The sequence below is a fragment of the Patagioenas fasciata genome, chromosome 1 (assembly GCF_037038585.1).
Source record: "Patagioenas fasciata isolate bPatFas1 chromosome 1, bPatFas1.hap1, whole genome shotgun sequence".
Taxonomy (NCBI): Eukaryota; Metazoa; Chordata; class Aves; order Columbiformes; family Columbidae; genus Patagioenas; species Patagioenas fasciata.
In genome coordinates this window covers 54,353,369-54,372,088 of record NC_092520.1, presented here as the reverse complement: position 1 = coordinate 54,372,088, position 18,720 = coordinate 54,353,369, and the positions used below count along the sequence as shown (strand labels likewise).

The 18,720-nt window shown below is 37.8% G+C and overlaps 1 protein-coding gene across 2 annotated transcripts in view; it reads right to left on the bottom strand.

The window, feature by feature from the left end:
* GPC6 (glypican 6) overlaps positions 1-18,720 on the bottom strand; it is a 786,144-nt gene that overhangs the window by 544,936 nt on the left and 222,488 nt on the right. For both annotated transcript variants that reach the window (XM_071806659.1, XM_065851136.2), the window contains exon 2: positions 4,226-4,384. In XM_071806659.1, coding sequence (XP_071662760.1) covers positions 4,226-4,384 — 159 coding nt within the window. The remainder of the gene's footprint in view (positions 1-4,225; positions 4,385-18,720) is intronic.

Below are 18,720 nucleotides of genomic sequence, written 5' to 3'. Positions count from 1 at the left end.
CTACCAAAAGCCTTGGCATAAAAGAAAAAACTGCTTCTGCTGGATCTTTTTATTTCCTGTGTGTTTCCTGTCTGCTGGAAGTGTGTTTTGTTCCTTTTCCTAGTTTTCAGAAGGGTTTGTGAGTCCCATTGCTGAAACAGATATTGCATTCTTTATTAGGAAAATTGAGCACTTACTGTTTCAAAGGATTTTTTCTCATTTCAAGACTTTCTTTGGCAAGATTCTCAGGAGAAGATTCCTTGGATCTTCATGCACCCATTAGTGAAATTGTATAATAGATATTGATTAATTTGAAAGGGTCATTGAGTATAGCAGTGCAATGGTAAATATACAGATCTAGAAAATACAGATGTAAACATCTGCACATAAGCCTCAGCCAAGAAACAATTGGCAGCTGGTACTACATTGTGTAGTGACTCATGCTGATTCATACCGATTGTCTAGAACATGGAAACCAAATGAAAATTACTGTTGTCAGACCTTTCTCTCTGACACATCTTAGAACCTCACATGCTATGAGGAATAAAACACTCAGGAGAAAAAGAATCTAGAAGGATGGAGCAGCTAAAAGTTCCAACATAGTGACAGTCCCTTAGAAATAAGAAGGGCAAATGAATAAGAAATTAGTAAGATTGTAAGATGCAAGAATTGATTGCCAGTTAAAAGAAAGACATAATTTCTTCTAATCATAGGTGGTTCCAAAACAATAGTTTCTCAAGTTCTCTGTTGCAAATTTCATATTTAGCTTCTCCTGCTTGTAGTTTTTAGAGACATTAATTCTTGTAGATTTGGAAAGTACTGCACTCCAGGTAAAATGAAATATAAAACTGATGCAGAAATGATGTAGGAACATTGCCAGCAGGCTGAGGGAGGTGAATTTTCAGCTCAGCACTGTGAAGGCCACATGTGGAGGGCAGGTCCTGGTCTGGTTCCCCAGTACAAGAGAGATATGGACACACAAGTCCAGCAAAGGGCAGTGAACTAATGAAGGGACTGGACCATCTCTTACATGAGCAGAGGCTGAGAGAGTTGGGAGTGTTCAGCCTGGAGAAGAGAAGGCTCAGGAGGACCTGATTGATGTCTATAAATGTCTGGTGGAAGTAGTAAAGAAAATGGAGCCAGGCTCTTCACAATAGAGCTCAGTGACAGGACAAGAAGCAATGGGCACAAACAGAAAATTCTGTATAAACACAGTAAACCACTTTTACTGTGAGGATGGTCATACATTGGCACAAGTTGCCCGAAGAGGCCATGAAGTCCATATCCTTGGATATATTTAAAACCTGTCTGCACCTGGTCCTGGGTGACCTGTGGTAGCTGACCCTGCTTTGAGCAGCAAGGGTTGACTAGGTCATCCCTGGAGGTGTCTTCGCATCTCAGCCATGTTCTGATTCTGTGTATTATGTGTAAGAATGTGTGTCTGACCAGAGGTTTAAGAGACAATGTTTAAATTAGAGGAGATTGAGGTTTCTTGTAGATTAGATCATAAATAGGAATCTGGGGCAAAATCCTGAAAAGGAAAACAGATCTCAAATTACCTCTCAGAATGAAAAATCACTCAATCTATCCTGAAATTTATGGTTGTGAGAGAGAAAGCAAATAAGAAAGGCAAGGTGTATGAAGGTCAGATCATAATTCAACAAAGAATTCACACATCCCTAGTAAGTCTTATGTTGTGAAGATTAGCATTATCCTAAGACATGCCTGGTACAGCACGAAAAAAAAATTGCAAAAATCTACAAGACTTTCCATGTCTCCTTCAAAAGTTTGCAAAATTATATAAATCTCTGCACAAACAAAGAGGCTGGCAGCAATACTGGCTCAAATTAACTCCTCATGGGAGCAGTGCTAGCATACTCTCTATCTCAACATAACTTAAATGTTCATATATTCTGTTATTGCTTAGATATGCTGCTCTTGATAAACACAGATCCTGCACAGAACTTCCATAAAATCATCAGAGCTGGCTGTATTTGTTTTGCTATTTCTGGTGTATTAGCATCAAATGGCAGTCATGTATCTGAACTCCTTTGTGCAACCAAAGTGCCAAATTAAAACAAACAAACAAATGAACAATCAAAAAGACGATCCTTGAAGAGTTAAAACATAGACATTATCTAACAATTCAGCATTTGTTTTACATTGAAAAGCATAATCCTATTTTAAACTGCAACAAACCTAGCTGGTTTTAGACTGAAAGACAACCTATTAGATGAATATATTTTTCCCATTAACGCATTTGCCACTCTAGAAAGAGTAAGCAGTTTTTCCATGTAAGCGAACAACTTTTTAATAGTTTTTGAATAGCATTAAAAAGCATCAAAAAAGCATTAAAAATAGAAAGTATACAGATATTTCAATTGTTCTTTGAAAAGATTTCACATTGCAAATTCCCTTTAAAACATCAGTGATATGCCAGAAGAAACCACTTAGTCTTTCAATCTAGCTTTCTGTAGAGCAGATCCGTAAGAACCCCAGAATTCAGTATTTACTACAGGTCAGTAACTTTCATCTATTTATTTTACCATCACTATTAAGATTCAGAATTTCAGGTTACTGAAAAAGCCATAACATGCTTAAGTTCATTGCAATATAAAAAGGCCAAAAATTAGTAAGGTACCATCTGAGCTCTGTGGTGAATGAGTTCAGCATTTTTGGTAAATTGCACTGCTCACTGAACACCACTGTTCATATTAGCTTCCTTCTAGAAAAAGAGAAAAGCCCTGTATGTACCATAGATGGTTTGAAATTCTGTTCTGCTTGCATACTCATCTTGTAATACTGCACACAGTTTCTGGATTTTTTATTAGGTCCTTTGAAGCCAACTAAAATTTTGAACATCCACTACACAAAACATTCCAACTTCACATTAAAAAGGGAAGCCATCACAATGCAGAGCACTGCACAATCATCCACATCACAGTCCTTCCAAGGACTAAGGACACTTTCTAAATTATATTCACATCTGATCTGCTTCTGGAGACTTTTCTCCAGCTCATCCTCATATTATACATTTCCCATTTCCTCCTTTTATAATTATTCTTCCCTTCTGTGTCATATTGAGACAATCAATATTATGGAAAAAAAAATCTTTAATTGGATAAAGAGATAATACAGAATTACCCTAGGGAGTCAGGGACATCTTCACTTTTTCTCTGAATACAACATCAGATCTTCTAAGCCAGCTTCCAACTTCAGAGATAAACTTTCCGCTATTCTCCTACCACTACCTGGGGTTACCCAGCTTCACTGAACTTGTCTACAGGCTTTCTACCTACATGCAAAGATGCAGTTCTGTAATCCTCTTTCAAATGATGATTTACACCTCTTAGTGCCAGACCCTTTCCAATTTATGCATATACAGAAGTGCTCAGGGGAACACATTCAACAGACATACAAATTTCATTTCTAGATAGAGCCATGGCAATATTCTGAAGCTCTTTAGCTCTTTGATAATCTGTACCTTATGAAACAACTCAATGCATTGTGACTTGAAAATACAGAGTGACTTGCAAATAGAGACACAACCATAAAACCTGCTTATTAAAGACAAGCATTTAGCAAACTGTGACATTGAACCCCCAATCTTACAAAGATCTTAAAAAACCAAGGATTGGAGTAGTGATTAGAAAAAAATAAAAACCCCAAACTGTCCTTGTCAATTCTTTCTAGGTATAGAAGTTGTGTTTGATACTGCTGAAGTGGTTTGCATGACGATCCCTCTTAAATGCAGCTGAGGCCTGAGGTTTTGGAAGCCAGAAGCCCTCTAAGAGATTCTGTACATCATAAGAAAATCATGCAGGAAAAAACTACAGCCTTTAGGCTACAAAAAAGCAGACTACAAAAAATAAACTGCTTTGCAATAACAAAAATCATGGGATAACCACAGTTCATCTTGCAACAGTGAACATAATTGCAAACCTAAATTTTGCATTTGAAACTAGGAGACAAAAATTATAAACCTCTCTATGCATATCTAATCTCTTTTTTCAACATTAGCCAAGCCTGCAGGCACTTAACAGTCTGATTCTTGATGTTATTGTAATTAAAGGCAATACTCAGAAGGCTGATAAGCACACCAGCTGCAAGTTAACCCTTATCTTAGCCAAACTGAAAACTGCAAATGTGATATCTAATTGTAAAGAAAAGAACATTGGAATTCATTCTGGATAACTGACTCTTAAATCCCATAACCTTGAAAATAAGTAAATCATATCCAGCCTACCGTCAAACTTCTTGTGCCGGGATACAAAAGTGGTGCGTACAAAATGACTTGTCTCCTCCACCAAGTTTTCAAACTCCAGCTTGCTCTGTTGGCTTAACTTGTCCTCCATTTCTGAGGTGCAACATGTGTATTCCTGAGGGCAGATTCTCAAATGTTCCCCTATAATCATAAGAAAAAAGGAATTAGAAATATTTGAGTACAGACAGAAATGTGTCAGAACAAAATATACATGATATCTTTTCAGTTAAGGGAGGCAGGCTACCCAAAGAGCTCTTTCGGCCTTGACTGCTTGACTGGGAAGACTTTGAATTGGTATCAACAACTTTGCCATAGTTGGGCATTCCTCACACAAGACGGGAGACACACTTTCCAGAGTTGTTTTGATACTTCAAAAGGTAGAACTGTCTTATGTCAAAAGTGATTCCTCACACTGAATAAGCCTTCCTCATAAACACACATATACTGAAAAATCCAAAGACAATTACTTCCTTTCTTTTTGTATTCAAAATTCCTGGAGAAATACCTAGTGAGATGACCTGTTACAAGTCATTGGAGCTGCCTTGCTGTGAGAACATGAAAAAACAAATTACGTGTTTCTGTAGATAGATCCCACTTGCCCAAATGCACCAAAACATTCTCCCCTTCTACTCTTCCCTTCTGCTTGAGTAAGTGTATTTTAATGGCTGTTTGCGTACCACATATTTTCTTGGGCAGCATTTCTTGTCAGACTGAGCAAGTACTCTGCTGAATAGGAGAAAGCAATGAAGAGTTTAATTAATGCTTATGTTATACGGAAATGTAATGTAAAAGGTAATGAAAGCCTCTTATTTAATTCAATAGATTTATCTTTTGAAGCACTGTGCCAGTTCTTCTGACAATATTGCTTTCTTCGCTACAATTTGCAAGTGGAAACCAATTCTTTAGCTCATGAAATTAAAATGGTCTGTTATTACATGAAATGTGAATTTCCAATTGACACTGTACTGTGGGTGTCAGAAACATTTAGCTCGGTTTTTACAAAGGCAGGAAATTCTAACATTCCCTCTCGAGAAATACAGAGAATGATCTGCTTCTATGATTAAAGTTACTTGTAAGGCAATGAAAACATTTAGCTTTCTGTACACCGAATCCTGATTAAAAATCCCACTGCAAATCTCTTAAAGGTGCAAATAAAATGATATACAAAGCCCAAGGGTTAAATAAATACTGGGGACCTGATTCTCATTTATATTGAAGCTTCTTCCTACCACTGCTGAGCTGTAAAGAAGATTTAAATGTGATTTATACCTACTTTAAGGCTACTTTTCACCATTCTTATTATGTAGTGAGAAGAATCAGACCCTAAGGTTTATGCTTCCCAGGGGTAAAATAAATTTAGCTGCTGCATCGCTTTGAAAACAGCATCAAAAAGAGGTTTGCGCATGGTTAGAATAAACATTGTCTGGAGTTCACCCTCTCACCTTATTCCAGTTTTTGTCTCAGTTTTTGAAGGAAGTCCTTTGATTTGAAATTTTAATCATTCCTCAACCCTGACCCATCACCCCCATCGTTATTTGTTTTTTCCTGCAATAGTTCATAAGACATGAACTATAGTGCCATGAGATTTCTTTTAGCAATCTCAAGACTTTTTAAAAACTCACAGCTACACATCTTCAGGAAGGAGCATTTCATTATTATCAGTTACTGTTCTGCAGTAACACCTCCAAGTCCATATCATGTCCAAAAGCACCATAACATAAAACACTATAAACCTGGAAAAAGAGATATCCCATGACCATCAAAATATTGTAAGGATTGTTTCCCATGTCTACTACACCCTCCCAACACAATAAATTAATTCCACTCCATTCTCAAAATTGTGCATCTAAGCCATAAACAACACATACAGGGACTGGTGAGCCAGCTGAAAGTCAAACATAAATGATAGTGGTAAAATAATAGTTGCCTTATCCTCTACATCACTGTAGAAATTATTCAATAGGTAATATGTGACTGCAGAGGTACCATAAGATGACACAATTTGAATTCCTTTAGTAACAGTGATATTCTGAGTTTTTATTGGATGCCAGAAAGACAAGGAAAGCTGAAATATTGTGTCATTAGAAGCAGTGCTCTGTGCTTGATTAAATTAAAAAATATACTCCATCCATAATGTCTGTAACCCCCTTCCTTAGTAAACCCAGAGGCTTTTGCTACTTGGAAAGCACTGGATAGACCTATTATTCCAGCCAGTTCCAGCCACAGTGGTGGTTTATGCTTTCTATAATGATAATGCCCTTTAGTGCTGTTGCAGTCAGTTTTTTAAATAAAATTCTGGTTTATTTTCTCTGTTCATTTCAAGTGTTTCTTCTCATCCTTCTGACTCAGTTTGTTTTTCAGAATTGCCAGACCATCAACTGACCTAATGTGAATCATCAAGGCACTGTGCTTAGTGAATAACAGCCATGGGCCTAGATTTTTAAGACACGTTATGCTGAGTATTATGACAAATTAAAGCATATTGAACTCAGTAGAACAGTCACATTTACAGCAATATTAATTTTTATTTCACTTATTTATTTATGCTCCTGCATCCTCTTTACTACAAAAATTACTTCCTACCTTGTCTGCTACAAACTCATTCAGATTCCTACTGCACTTATTTCTTATAACTGTATTTTGTTTCTATAATTTTTTTGTTTGTTTTTAAATTCACTGGATCTTCATTCATTCATTTATGAGGTTCTTGACTGGTAAAATATAAAACTCACATGTGTCAGAAATGTTCACAACTTCTACACCACCTCATTGTTTTTCTTTCCTAACTATGTAACTTCTTAAATCATCTATACTAACCACCTGCCTTCATCACAAAAACTTTGCTACACTATAATCAGTGCTTTTAAAACAACATTTCTAGTTCATCTCTCCTCCTCTGCCATATACTCCCTGCATTTTGGCAGAAAGAAACAGTAATGTAAATATTGTGCTACTCTTCGTATTCTGCTTCAAGATTTTTTACCTCTTCCTCTTTCCTGCATTGGAGGCTCAAGTCAGATTACAGACAAAGCAAAAGCATTTTCCATTGCTCCATGCCAATGAAGTGCTTGTGTGCTTAGAGGTTCAAGTATACTTGGCAAAGATGAAGTCTATAGAAATTGTGGCTTACGAGCCCCAATATGTTTGTATTTGACCATGACTGGCTGCAGTCTCCAAGGGTTCAGAACGTGGAAATAAACTTGGGCCCTTTCCTGGGAATGGTGAACAGCAAATCTCTGACAAACAGTCCTTTCTGTATGCTTAATCTTAATTTCTTTATTAAAGGAGTGTTTATGAATTTGAGTTTGCTCTTATTAAACCGCCAACTCATGAGGTCATCAGTTCACTCCTTGGACAAAAAATGAGGACATTATTTTCTCAAAACAGATATAAGGTGTTTGTTTGTTTGTGCGTTTTTTTGTGGATTTTTGTTTTTTGTTGTTGTTTGCCTTTGGTTTTTTGCTTGTGGTGGGGTTTTTTGTGTGTCGTTTTTGCATGTTTTTTGTTGTTTGTTTGTTTGTTTTTGTTTTGTTTTTGTTTTGTTTTTAATTAAGACGTATGTACTTTATTTTGTATATTTTGCTTCTTTTCTGCAAATCTGTGATATAACAGACTCATTGGATTAGAAAATAACACTGCAGGCTATAGTAAATTGTGCTTCCTCTATTTCCCTGAACAAGGATCATTTACCATTTGTATTTTGTAATACATTGTTCTATTACTGTAAAAGAAGTTTAATCACTGATTTGTGCATTTACACACCTTCAGTATTTTGTAGGCTGAATATGTGCTCGCAGCTAATGTACCAATTCTTGCTTTGGGAAACTCCATATTGTCTACATTCTTATGCTAATTTTAGCTAAGATCTTTTACGGCACAAGTGGCACTGGTTACAACTGACTAGTTTTAACTTGTTGCAAATAGAGTCTCCCTAGACAAACATGACCAAATCTAGTTATGTTGCACCAGCATTTTGCCAGACTAAACAAATATTAACTCAGCAGTTCCCAACAACCTACCACAACTTTTCTAACCACTGTTGCCATCTGAAGATGCTGACCTACATATCCCTTCTCATATGGCTTATGTTATATAAATCAAATCAATTGCCTGTTACAAATTCAGCTACAAAATCAGTTTCAGTTTTATTACAGCTGTAATCTCACACCTGCCTTCATATGATCCAAACTGGCAAATTTTGTGGTTGAATTTGGTAATCCTGCTAGCTTGTTACTTTGAAGCATGATAAAACAATTTACAAAGCACTTGTTTTATATTCAGGTATGTAACAGTTTAGTGTCCCCATAATATGCTACAAACCTCACAAGAGTCTTTAAAAAATGCAGCTTATGACTCTAAAGTTGAAAAAATGCTTCTACTGTGTATCAAAATGCCAGAATTGATTTGAGCATGGTAACTACTTGCAGAAGACACAATCTGAAGGAGGAGTAAACCCTATGGAATATAACATTTCTCTTAACAATTTCACTGCTGGATTATCTGAACATGCAATGCAAACATTGATTACATTATTAGAACTGGAAGCATGATCACATAAATATTTTACATCAGCCAGAATTTTTTATGAGTCATGTTGCAAGTTGAACCATTTCAGAAACAATTCCTTCTGATGCAGTCAACATTTTATAGTTTCTATCCTATTTTTAAATTTCAGAAACTGATATTGTTCTGTAGGCAGAATCGTAGGACAAACCATATTACTGGTACAAATAGAAACATATGGTCACCACACTGCTTCATAAACTCAGCAGTGAATAAATATGAATAAATGAAAGGGGTAAATTCAAGGTGTCCTTTCAAACTTGGTCACCCTGTATGCATCAACGGTGCCTGAAGAGAAGACAGCTCTGCATCCTTCATTGTGCAGATTAGATTAATACGATTGGGCTTTGTCATTAACCATATTCTTTAAAATTAGAAATACTTGCTTCGGACCTGTGCATATTCAGGAATTTGTGGAGACAGCAGTGTAATTTATCTATAGTATGACATTTAACGAAGACGAGTGCAAAGTCATGCATCTAAGACAGAATAACCAAAAAGCCCAGGACAGGCTAGGATCTACGTGGTCGGAGAGCAGCCTTGCTCAAAAGGACCTGGGTTCTTGGTGGACAACAAGCTGAATGCAAGTCATAAGTGCACCACTGCAGCAACAAAGGCAACTCTGATAATGAGCTGCATCCACAGGGGTATTACTAGCAGAGAGAGAGACATGATCATCCCACTCTACTCAATGTTTTTCTGGCTGCTCCTGAAGTACTGTGTCCTGTTCTAATTCTCACAATGCAAGGAAGATGTGGGCAGACTGGAGAGGGTCCAAAGGAGGCCCATGAAGATGATCAAAGGACTGGAGAACCTACACTGCGAGAAAAGACTGAAGGAGTTAGTCTTTTCTCCCTGGAGAAGGGTCAGGGAGCAATTCATCACAGTTATCCAGTGGTTAAAGGGCAGCTACAAAGAGGATAAAGGCGCTCTCTTCTCAAGGAGCACCATGAAGAAGACAAGGTGCAACAGGTATGTGTTGCACGAGGAGAGGTTTCATCTCAACAAAAGAAATAATTTTTTTACCGTGAGAACAATCAACCACTGAAATAACCCCCCCAGGAATGTGGTGGAGTCCCCGTTGCTGGAGGTTTTCAAGGTGGAATTGGACAGGGTGTCAGTTAATCCCATCTAGGCTCCCTTTCCCACAACACCTTGGACCAGATGACCTGTCAGGGTCCCTTCCGATTCGGGCTGTCCCATGGTTCTGCAGTTAGGCACCTCAGAGCTTCCTGCCTCTCAGAATTATAAAGGACTGGAACAGATGGAGTTTTGTTTCTAAATTAACATTTTCCACCTCGTTTCTTGTATTTAAAAAAAAATATTTTGAATTATTTAAAAAATATGATGAATGGAATTAAAACAAAAACCTCATTCAGCTCAACCTTTTCACACTGTTTCAAGATTTCGATCTTTTTCTATATTGGTGACAGTGTTTCTGAACACCTGCTTTTCGAAGTTTTCAATATAAATGCTCTACTGGTGATATCAGGAGCATAGGAGAAGTCTTCATGATCACATTATTAATTTTCTGTTACAGAAATCTATTCTCCTCCAATACACTTATACTCTTCTGTCACTCATATATATAAAGAGACAACAGTGCGGTGGAAGAATTTGACTCACAATCACTTTTACCTTGAAACAAATAAACAAACAGCAGTATCGTGTTTGCTGCATTAACTTATTTAGCAGTTAAAACTAAATTAGAAACATGAGTTTCATTATTTCAGCCAATAGTGGAAATTAAAATATCATTTTGTTGGACAAAAGCTGTTCCCTCTCTAAAAAGTCCTAAGGTTCCTTCTGACTTTGTAATTATCTTCTCTGTGGGGTATAACAGCCCTGCAAGCAGTCTCTGTAAAACTACACCTGACATTCAAGTCGCAGAATTGAACTTTCCTACTCAAACTAAAAGGAAACAGATTATGATTTAAATTAATTCCATTATAATATTGGCCTGACAAGTGATGACAGGGGCAATATTTGCACAGAAAATGATAGCTGAAGGAGAGAAGGGAAAGCTGTCTGTAACACACAGATCATATCATCAGACACATCTCTCCTAATTTTAATTAGTGGCATATTGAACTTGAAGAATTTGTGTGTCCAGTGGACTCCAATAAACCCATGCAACCACCCCATGAAAGAACATTACACATTTGTTTGCCTTGGACCAAAATCATCTTTGCTTAGATTCTTTTTGTTCCTTGAGCACTTTGAGGTCAATTAAAAAATGAATGCCTTCCAAACAGAGTGATGATTAGTTAACAGTCTCTTCATTACAGATCCCACAGGGAACATTCATTTACAAGAAGGTCTGACCCTGTTGTCCTTGGGAAGCCCTCAGTAATAAGTTACAGAAGCAGAGGCCATGCCAAACCTGTTCAGACTAGGACTATACAGATGCTAAAGAAAGAGCTGAACTCCCTAGAGCCTTCCTAACTAAACTAATAGAAGCAGTACCACTACTCCAACGCTCAGGTTCATTTTATTTTCCAAGCATACACAGTCAGACAATTGTTTTTTGATAGCACAGTTTGTGAGAAGAATCTTTAGTTACCTCTTGGGGGGTGTATTACTCGCATTGTGCTCAGTGCCTTGTGGAAAGCAAATGGTAAGGCTGTGATTCAGCACTGTATAGTTTCATCATCTCTCTGGCTACATGGCTGCAATTTTCTGATTTCAAAGCATGTTCCCACCTGGGAATGGCAGCCAACTTCCCCTCCACCCCAATTGATTTTCGCTGTTTATTATGTCCCCTACTATAATAGCAGAAATATCTTATACAACATTATAGCAAGAAGTAGAATACAAGGAGCACATCACTTTACCATGACCATAAAACACAGTGCAACAGGTTTTGTATTTCAGCTGCTCTCAGAACAATTTTATTATTAAGGTAGCAGGATGAGATTGTACCCACTCATGCATTTACAAAGATTTTAATCAATATTCGTCACATAAAACTGAAATCCAAATATGTGATTGCAGCACATGATATATCAGAAGCAGATTTACACGACTTAGTTCATGTATGCACAGAAATAGTATCACAGTATGATAGAGTGGAGTTAGTTGCCTGGGGATAACTGGGTATGCTGTACTCCCCAGACAAGTCCTTATCATAGTTACACCATAACTAATATACATGCAGCAAAAGTTAAAGCTGCATGAGCTACAGTCATGCCATTTGTTTGCACTGTTAAATATACTTCAAAAATGCACAGATCCCTTGCTGATCACTGTATTGTCATGTATAAAATCCATGTTTCTGAAATACTAAACATAGCAACAACTGTCCTTAGTCACAGTACTCTTCTCTTATTCATATGGCTTCAGTCAGTTCAAGGAAAGCTTTTCGTGTTGCCATTATACAGAGGAAGCTACCTTCTTGTCTTCTGATTGAAAATGACATGTTTTCCTGCTATGTCGATCATAGAAACAGTTCACAATGACAACCACAACATAGGTCATTATGGTCTTCAGTCAGAGGCTGTAATGGGTACATACATGCTTCTGCCATAAGCTTTTTATTGAGATACTCTTCAGCCTAATCTCTTTCCTAGTTACTTAAGAAGGTAAAAAAAGTCAGGATACAATTCATAAAGACTCTGGAGTCCTGTTATCATACTAGGTCAAGGCCTACCCATGAATTTTCAGGGCCAGAAACTGTGGCACTTGTCCTTTCATTTCTTTTTGGAACCAACCACTGTAAAGGACAAACTGCCTTTACAAGCTCCTAAGTATTAACCTGACTGTGGCACAAGTCGTAAGGCAAAAAGCAAAGCATTTTGTCCAAGTTTGTGTGTCTTTGACTTTATAGAAGAGAAAAAACCCACAAGTAAAATAAACAGAGAAATCACTCAATGCAAAAAATCCAAAATGTGCAAAAAGTAATGTCTGATTACCCCCATGCAGGAATTCCACAGTCTGTGAACCAAGTTTGGTGCAAATTTGTTTGTCCTTGGCTTGTTTTTACTGATCCAATTGTTGTTATAGTGTGAGAAAGATCATGCTGAAGCCAATCAAGGTACTGGAGGCAAAATCACTGACAGGATTATGTGAGTTAAAGGATTCAAGAGAAAAACTACTGACATGGGAAGGTATAAAGCCCCATGGATGATGAACTGGGGGTCAGCAACTCACCAACAAGGAAGATCAGTGCATTCTCAACTTGACTAATGACTGCGTGACCACCAGAGAACTATTGAATGTCTTGTTATTCATGGCAATCATACTATTGCTTAGGCTCATAGCTCATGGTTAGCCCTAGTTATCTATCATGTGCAGTAACCAAAAAAGGATTGCTGTGTACTCTTCTACATATTCTGCAGTTGTGCATATTCTGGAGTGACTTGCAGAGAGTTCACTCCCAGGGGCCAGGGAGAAAACTTCCCCAGCTGCTGTCCTTCATTGCCAGTGGCATCTCCTTCAGGTCCGAGGGCCTCAAACAACAGAAATAAGCATTTAGATATTTTCTAAAGGTGCACAAGACAATGTTCTGTGACTTCCCACAGTAACTCTTAGGCAGTTTAGGAACTCAGACCTCTTCCTGCCCACTTCTACCAAAATTCACACTGCTGAAAAGACTTTTCTTCAATGATAGGGGGCACCAGCTGACAGAGGAAGAAAAAGTACAGGTACAGATTTCCAAAGTGATTGTAGCAATGGAAAGTTCTCTTATGCAAGATTTTTTTAATTGACTTTATTTGACTATTTTTAGACTGTTTTTATTCATTTATGTGACAAATATAGCTTCATTGAACTGAAAAACTACATGCAATAAAGCATGAATAAGAATATTCTGAATAACAAAGCTTCTAATTATCAATGTGAATTTAAAGCTTCTTTGTGGATATTGTGAACTGTTGCAAAAGACTAGACTATTATTAACACCATAGATAGGTAAACTTTGATGAATAAACAGGAAATTCTGGAACATTTTCAATAATTCGTACTTTCATTGGAATCTCAGGATTCAATAATGTGAACTGACATTATTGAAATGCTTTGTTCATTGCTGCTATCAGATTCTCAGTTTCAATAACCATCTGTCAGATGTTCCATAGCCTGGCCTGGGGTGTCTGGGTTTCCCCATGTTTCAGGCAAGCTGGACTCACAAGCCTTCCTCTGAAGGAGGCAGCAGGGCTGCGTGTCTAAAAACCTGGAGGTGTTTGGACTGAAGGTGGTTCAGATAACAGTGCTATCACTCTCCAGTAGAAGTCAGGAAATCTTGAAGGCTTCCTGAGTCTGGACTAAGTGATTTCTTTCCTGTTGTAGTCCCAAGGCTCTCTCAGAGCTTGCCAGTTTTGAAAACCTCTGAGGTTTTCACAATTTCTATGATAGGAGATAGAAATCCTTTCAGCTTCTGGTTCAGCTCAAGTTGTCAGGTTTTTGTACCCTTCACTGTGCATCCAAAGGCTATAGCTATACACCTAGACAAAAAAGGGGTCAGCAACTGATCCATGTAGTCAAAAGAGTTTGCACCCATGCCTCTTAGGGCATATTACCTCTGTACACAAATGAATCTGGGAACAAAGCAGTTGGATTAGTCAAAAAGAACCAGGGTTGGACTTCACTCCAGAGAGGTGTTTCAAACAAAGGTCCTGACAGGCAGGATTGTTGATCTCTTGAGGGTAGGAAGCTCTACAGAGGGATCTGAATCAACTGGATCATTGGGCTGAGGCTAATTATATAAGGTTCAACAATGCCAAGTGCCGGGTCCTGCACTTGGGTCACAACAACCCCAGGCAGTGCTACAGGCTCGGGGAAGAGTGGCTGGGAAGCTGCCTGGTGGAAAAGGACCTGAGGGTGTTGGTCACCAGCCTGCTGAACGTGAGCCAGCAGTGTGCCCAGGTGTCCAAAAGGGCCAACAGCATCCTGGTTTATACTGTCAATAGTGCAGCCAGCAAGACTGGGGAAGTGATTGAGTCACTGTACTCAGTGCTGGGGAAGCCCCATGTCAAATACTGTGTTCAGTTTTAGGCCCCTCATCACAAGAATGACATTGAGGTGCTGGAGAAGGTTCAGAGAAGGGCAACAAAGCTGGTGAAGGGTCTGGAACACAAGTGTGATGAGAAGCAGCTGAGGGAACTGGGGCTGCTTAGCCTGTAGAAAAGGAGGTTGTAGCATGGAGGGTGTTGGTCTCTTCTCCTGCATAACAAGTGATAGGACAAGAGGAAACAGCCTCAAGTTGCACCAGGGGAGGTTTAGATTGGATATTAGGAAAAAATTCCTAATGGAAAGGGTTGCTAGGCATAGGAACAGGCTGCCCAGGGAAGTGGTGGAGTCACCGTCCCTGGAGGTGTTTAAAAGCCATGTAGACATGGCAGTTTGGGACATGGTGGACTTGGCAGTGCAAGGTTAACGGTTGGTCTTGATCAAGAGTCTTTTCAAACTAAAATGTTTCTATCATTCTAATAATCAGAGTGGGGTCCTTCAGAGGTCAAAGGACTCTGGCAGAGCAGGCATGACATTGTCCTTGACTTTAAGTTGTCTCCTGGCCTGAAAGAGGAGACAGGGCAGGTGTGTCCCGCACTGCTGATGGAGCAAGCTTGGGAGCACAGGCAATCTTGCAGTCTAACCACAACAACAAAACCTGCTTACAATATAATGGTATTTCTTTAGGTCAATATTTTCCAACAGAACACTGTTTGCTCTGAAAACTTTTAGCTCACTCTAGTTAACAGAAAATATGCTTCCAGAATATCAGCCAACCACAGTAATAGCTGCCAAAAGGAAAACGAAAGTTTTTTAGATAAGAGGATAGTAGCTTAGCTGCAACAATTGCAGATTTCCACTATTCCCAATGGTGCTTGAGATCTGAATCTATTGTTAGTACCACACAGTGTTTCTTTTTGTTTGTGTGAGGGTTTTGTTTTGTTTTGTTTTTCCCATTGGATTTGGGCACAAAAAAGACTGAACAAGTTTTTTAGCTCTTTTTATTTCTGTACTTTTGTCAATGGCCTCTATGGACTGTGACACTTGGCAAGGGTCAGGGTCTTCAAAATCAATAACTGAATGTAACAGTTTCCTGCCCTTCAGGTGTTTCAATGTTAAAGGTTTGACCTTTATGATTAAAGATCGCCTTGAAAAGAAATCCCTATCTATGTCTGAAGTCTTCTCTTATGCAACTGTATTTTTAAACAGACATTTTTGACTGTAAAAATAAAAGACTGTTCATTTTTACAGAATTAATCAAAGCATTTAAATATAGAAGGATACAGTAATAAGCTAGACAGGTTTTATCAGTTCTTTAGAGAATTACCATTCATTATTAATATGTCTTTTTGGCACATTAATCCGGTACAACCACAGCTTTTGATCAGCTGCTTACAACAGTGACCTCTGGTTAACTTGTGATTACCTTGCAGTCCAGACTTTTGGGAAAAATAAAACAAAACAACAACAAAAGAAAACAAAACAACAAGCACAAAAAGCCCTTTTCCTTTATTTATTTATTTATTAAAAGAAAATTTTCTTCTGAATCTGATAGGCAATGTATTTGCTTTGAAGATGCTTGACAATCCTTCTTCATTATCACTAAATGGGCTATTTCCTATGAAGAAGACAAGGAACTCTTTCGTCCTGTTTACTTTGTGCACTTCAGATGACATAATATGGACAGGTATATCATCCTTGTATATCATCCAAAGAGAACACTTGTCTCACAGAGGAAACTCCTTGCAGATCTAGAGCAGATGGACCCAGGAAGAAAGTGGGCAAATACTATGTTTGTGGTTATTCTCTTTACTATAAGTAAGACTCTAAGGCATCTGTCTAAATTCAGAGCCCCTTGAATTCATTTCTCTCTTGGTTCTTCTCTCAGAAACTGTTCAGAATAGGGAATTCTCGGGCCTCTGCTGCATGGATAGAGCCACGGTAAGATATATCGCATTAATGACAGGTGGGAATTTCAGAAATCTCTGGGCATGTCTGTGCAGATCTCAAATGACTTTGCTCACCTTATGCCAAAAAAAAAAAAAAACCAAACTGTAAAACTCCTAAAAATGTGCAAGTCTGCATTGCACATGCAGCTATAATGCTTCCAGGTTTTATTATTCTCTCTGAAGGTCTAAATCTAAGGATTTCTCCTTCCCTGCGGAAGTGTGTATTATTTTCCCTATGTGCCTGGGGTTAAACAGTGTGAATTTGCCCTCCTTTCCTGCTATTCCTCCCCTGTCCTCCTGCAAGGCTGTCCTCAGAGGGAGCCCTGTGCCCCTCACTACGAAGGGGTGGCTGTGCAGTGTGCTACCATCCCTTTCCCAAACTGGAACCGCTTTCTGCAGTTATCCTTTACACCCATAACTGGGAATGACTATGGTTACCTATAGATTTCTTTGCAAACAGCAAGAATAAATCTGTAAAATCAGAGCTAGGTCAACATGCACATAATTCTAATATGAATCATGTATATTTAGGAAAGTAATATTTTGATTTGTTTTTGTTTTTTCTGGAATAATTATATAGATCTACGCTGGGCCCAATAGCAGCAGTAGTAAATATATTACATTACTTTCTGGTGCTGTGTTGAACTAATGTGTGCCTAAAATCTTTTGCCTGGAATATTTTTCTTTTGTCACCTTGGTGAAAAGCTTGTAAAGAGGAAAAAATGGTACTAGGAAATACCCCTGATGTTTTTCTTTAAATATGAGTTATTAGTAATTGCTGAGCTCTAGTAATATTGATATTTTCAGTCCACAGTATTGATTTTTATTCTCATCATAATTATTTTTAATAGAAAAAATGTCCTAATAAAACTCACATTGTGCTTTTCCTTATCACTGTCTTTATTGACTATGAAAAGGAGATCATACATACTGTATTTTCCTTACATATCACAAATAGAGCGATAAAAGATGACTGGCAAGTTTCAGTTAAGGAATACATCTAGTAAACGATATATGTGATCAACATTAAATTGTCTTTTCCAGTCTTTCATAGTATCTGTCTCCTTGGCAATTAAGGCTTATGTCTGTAATTACAGAGAAAAAAAAAAAAAAAAAAATACAAAAAACCGCTGAGTTATCTGGTAAGCTGTGTAAAGAACCTAAAGAAGGTCTCCACTGACTGCCACTGGAAGGGCTCTTCTGTTTTTATATGACTTTAAGTTACGCAACCATGTCCCATTTGTTGAACATTGGTCTGTGTTGTGTCTTTTTCCTAGTTTGATTTATGGGCAATAAGGAGATACCAGCAGATGGAACTTCGCTCTGGGATAGTGATTTAAACAATCAGGCTATAAATAGTGTTTACAAATGATGAACACTTTCAGAAACTACATATGGAATCATAGAATCATTTGGACTGAAAAAGACCCTTAAGATCATCCAGTCCAACCATTAACAATTAACTGTTAATTAAATGCTCTGCATGAAAAAATAGATTCCTTGTCAAATTGTTGAAAGCCCTTCTCAGAAAATTCAAAGTCAAGTTTGGCTGCTTCTATGATGAAAAATGCCAATGTTTGTCTGCTTATAATGCATTTATGAGATAAGGCAACACATCATGTTCTCTAAAAGCTAAGATGCAGTCATCAACAAAACAAGCCAGAGTGGTTTATGAAAAAGACATACAAAGATATACACACCTGCCTGTAAATAACCTCTTCACTGAGTTGGCGTTTTCTAAATTACAAATTAGGGATTCATGATCCTAATAAATACAATATACTACTGGTTAATAGCTCTCTGAGCATTTTATGGTTTTGAAAGAGATTTATAGGTTTATAATGAGGAACATTATAGTGCAGGTGCTATTAACTTCACTAAAAGCTATGCATAAAAAAAGGAAAAGGAAATCCTGTACGTTTTCCATTGAAGAGCAAATACATAAGCATTTTGTTACAGTTTTTCCTCATGTACTGTTTTCTAAAAAAAATGTCTGTATGTCAAGGTGACTTCTGAGTAGAG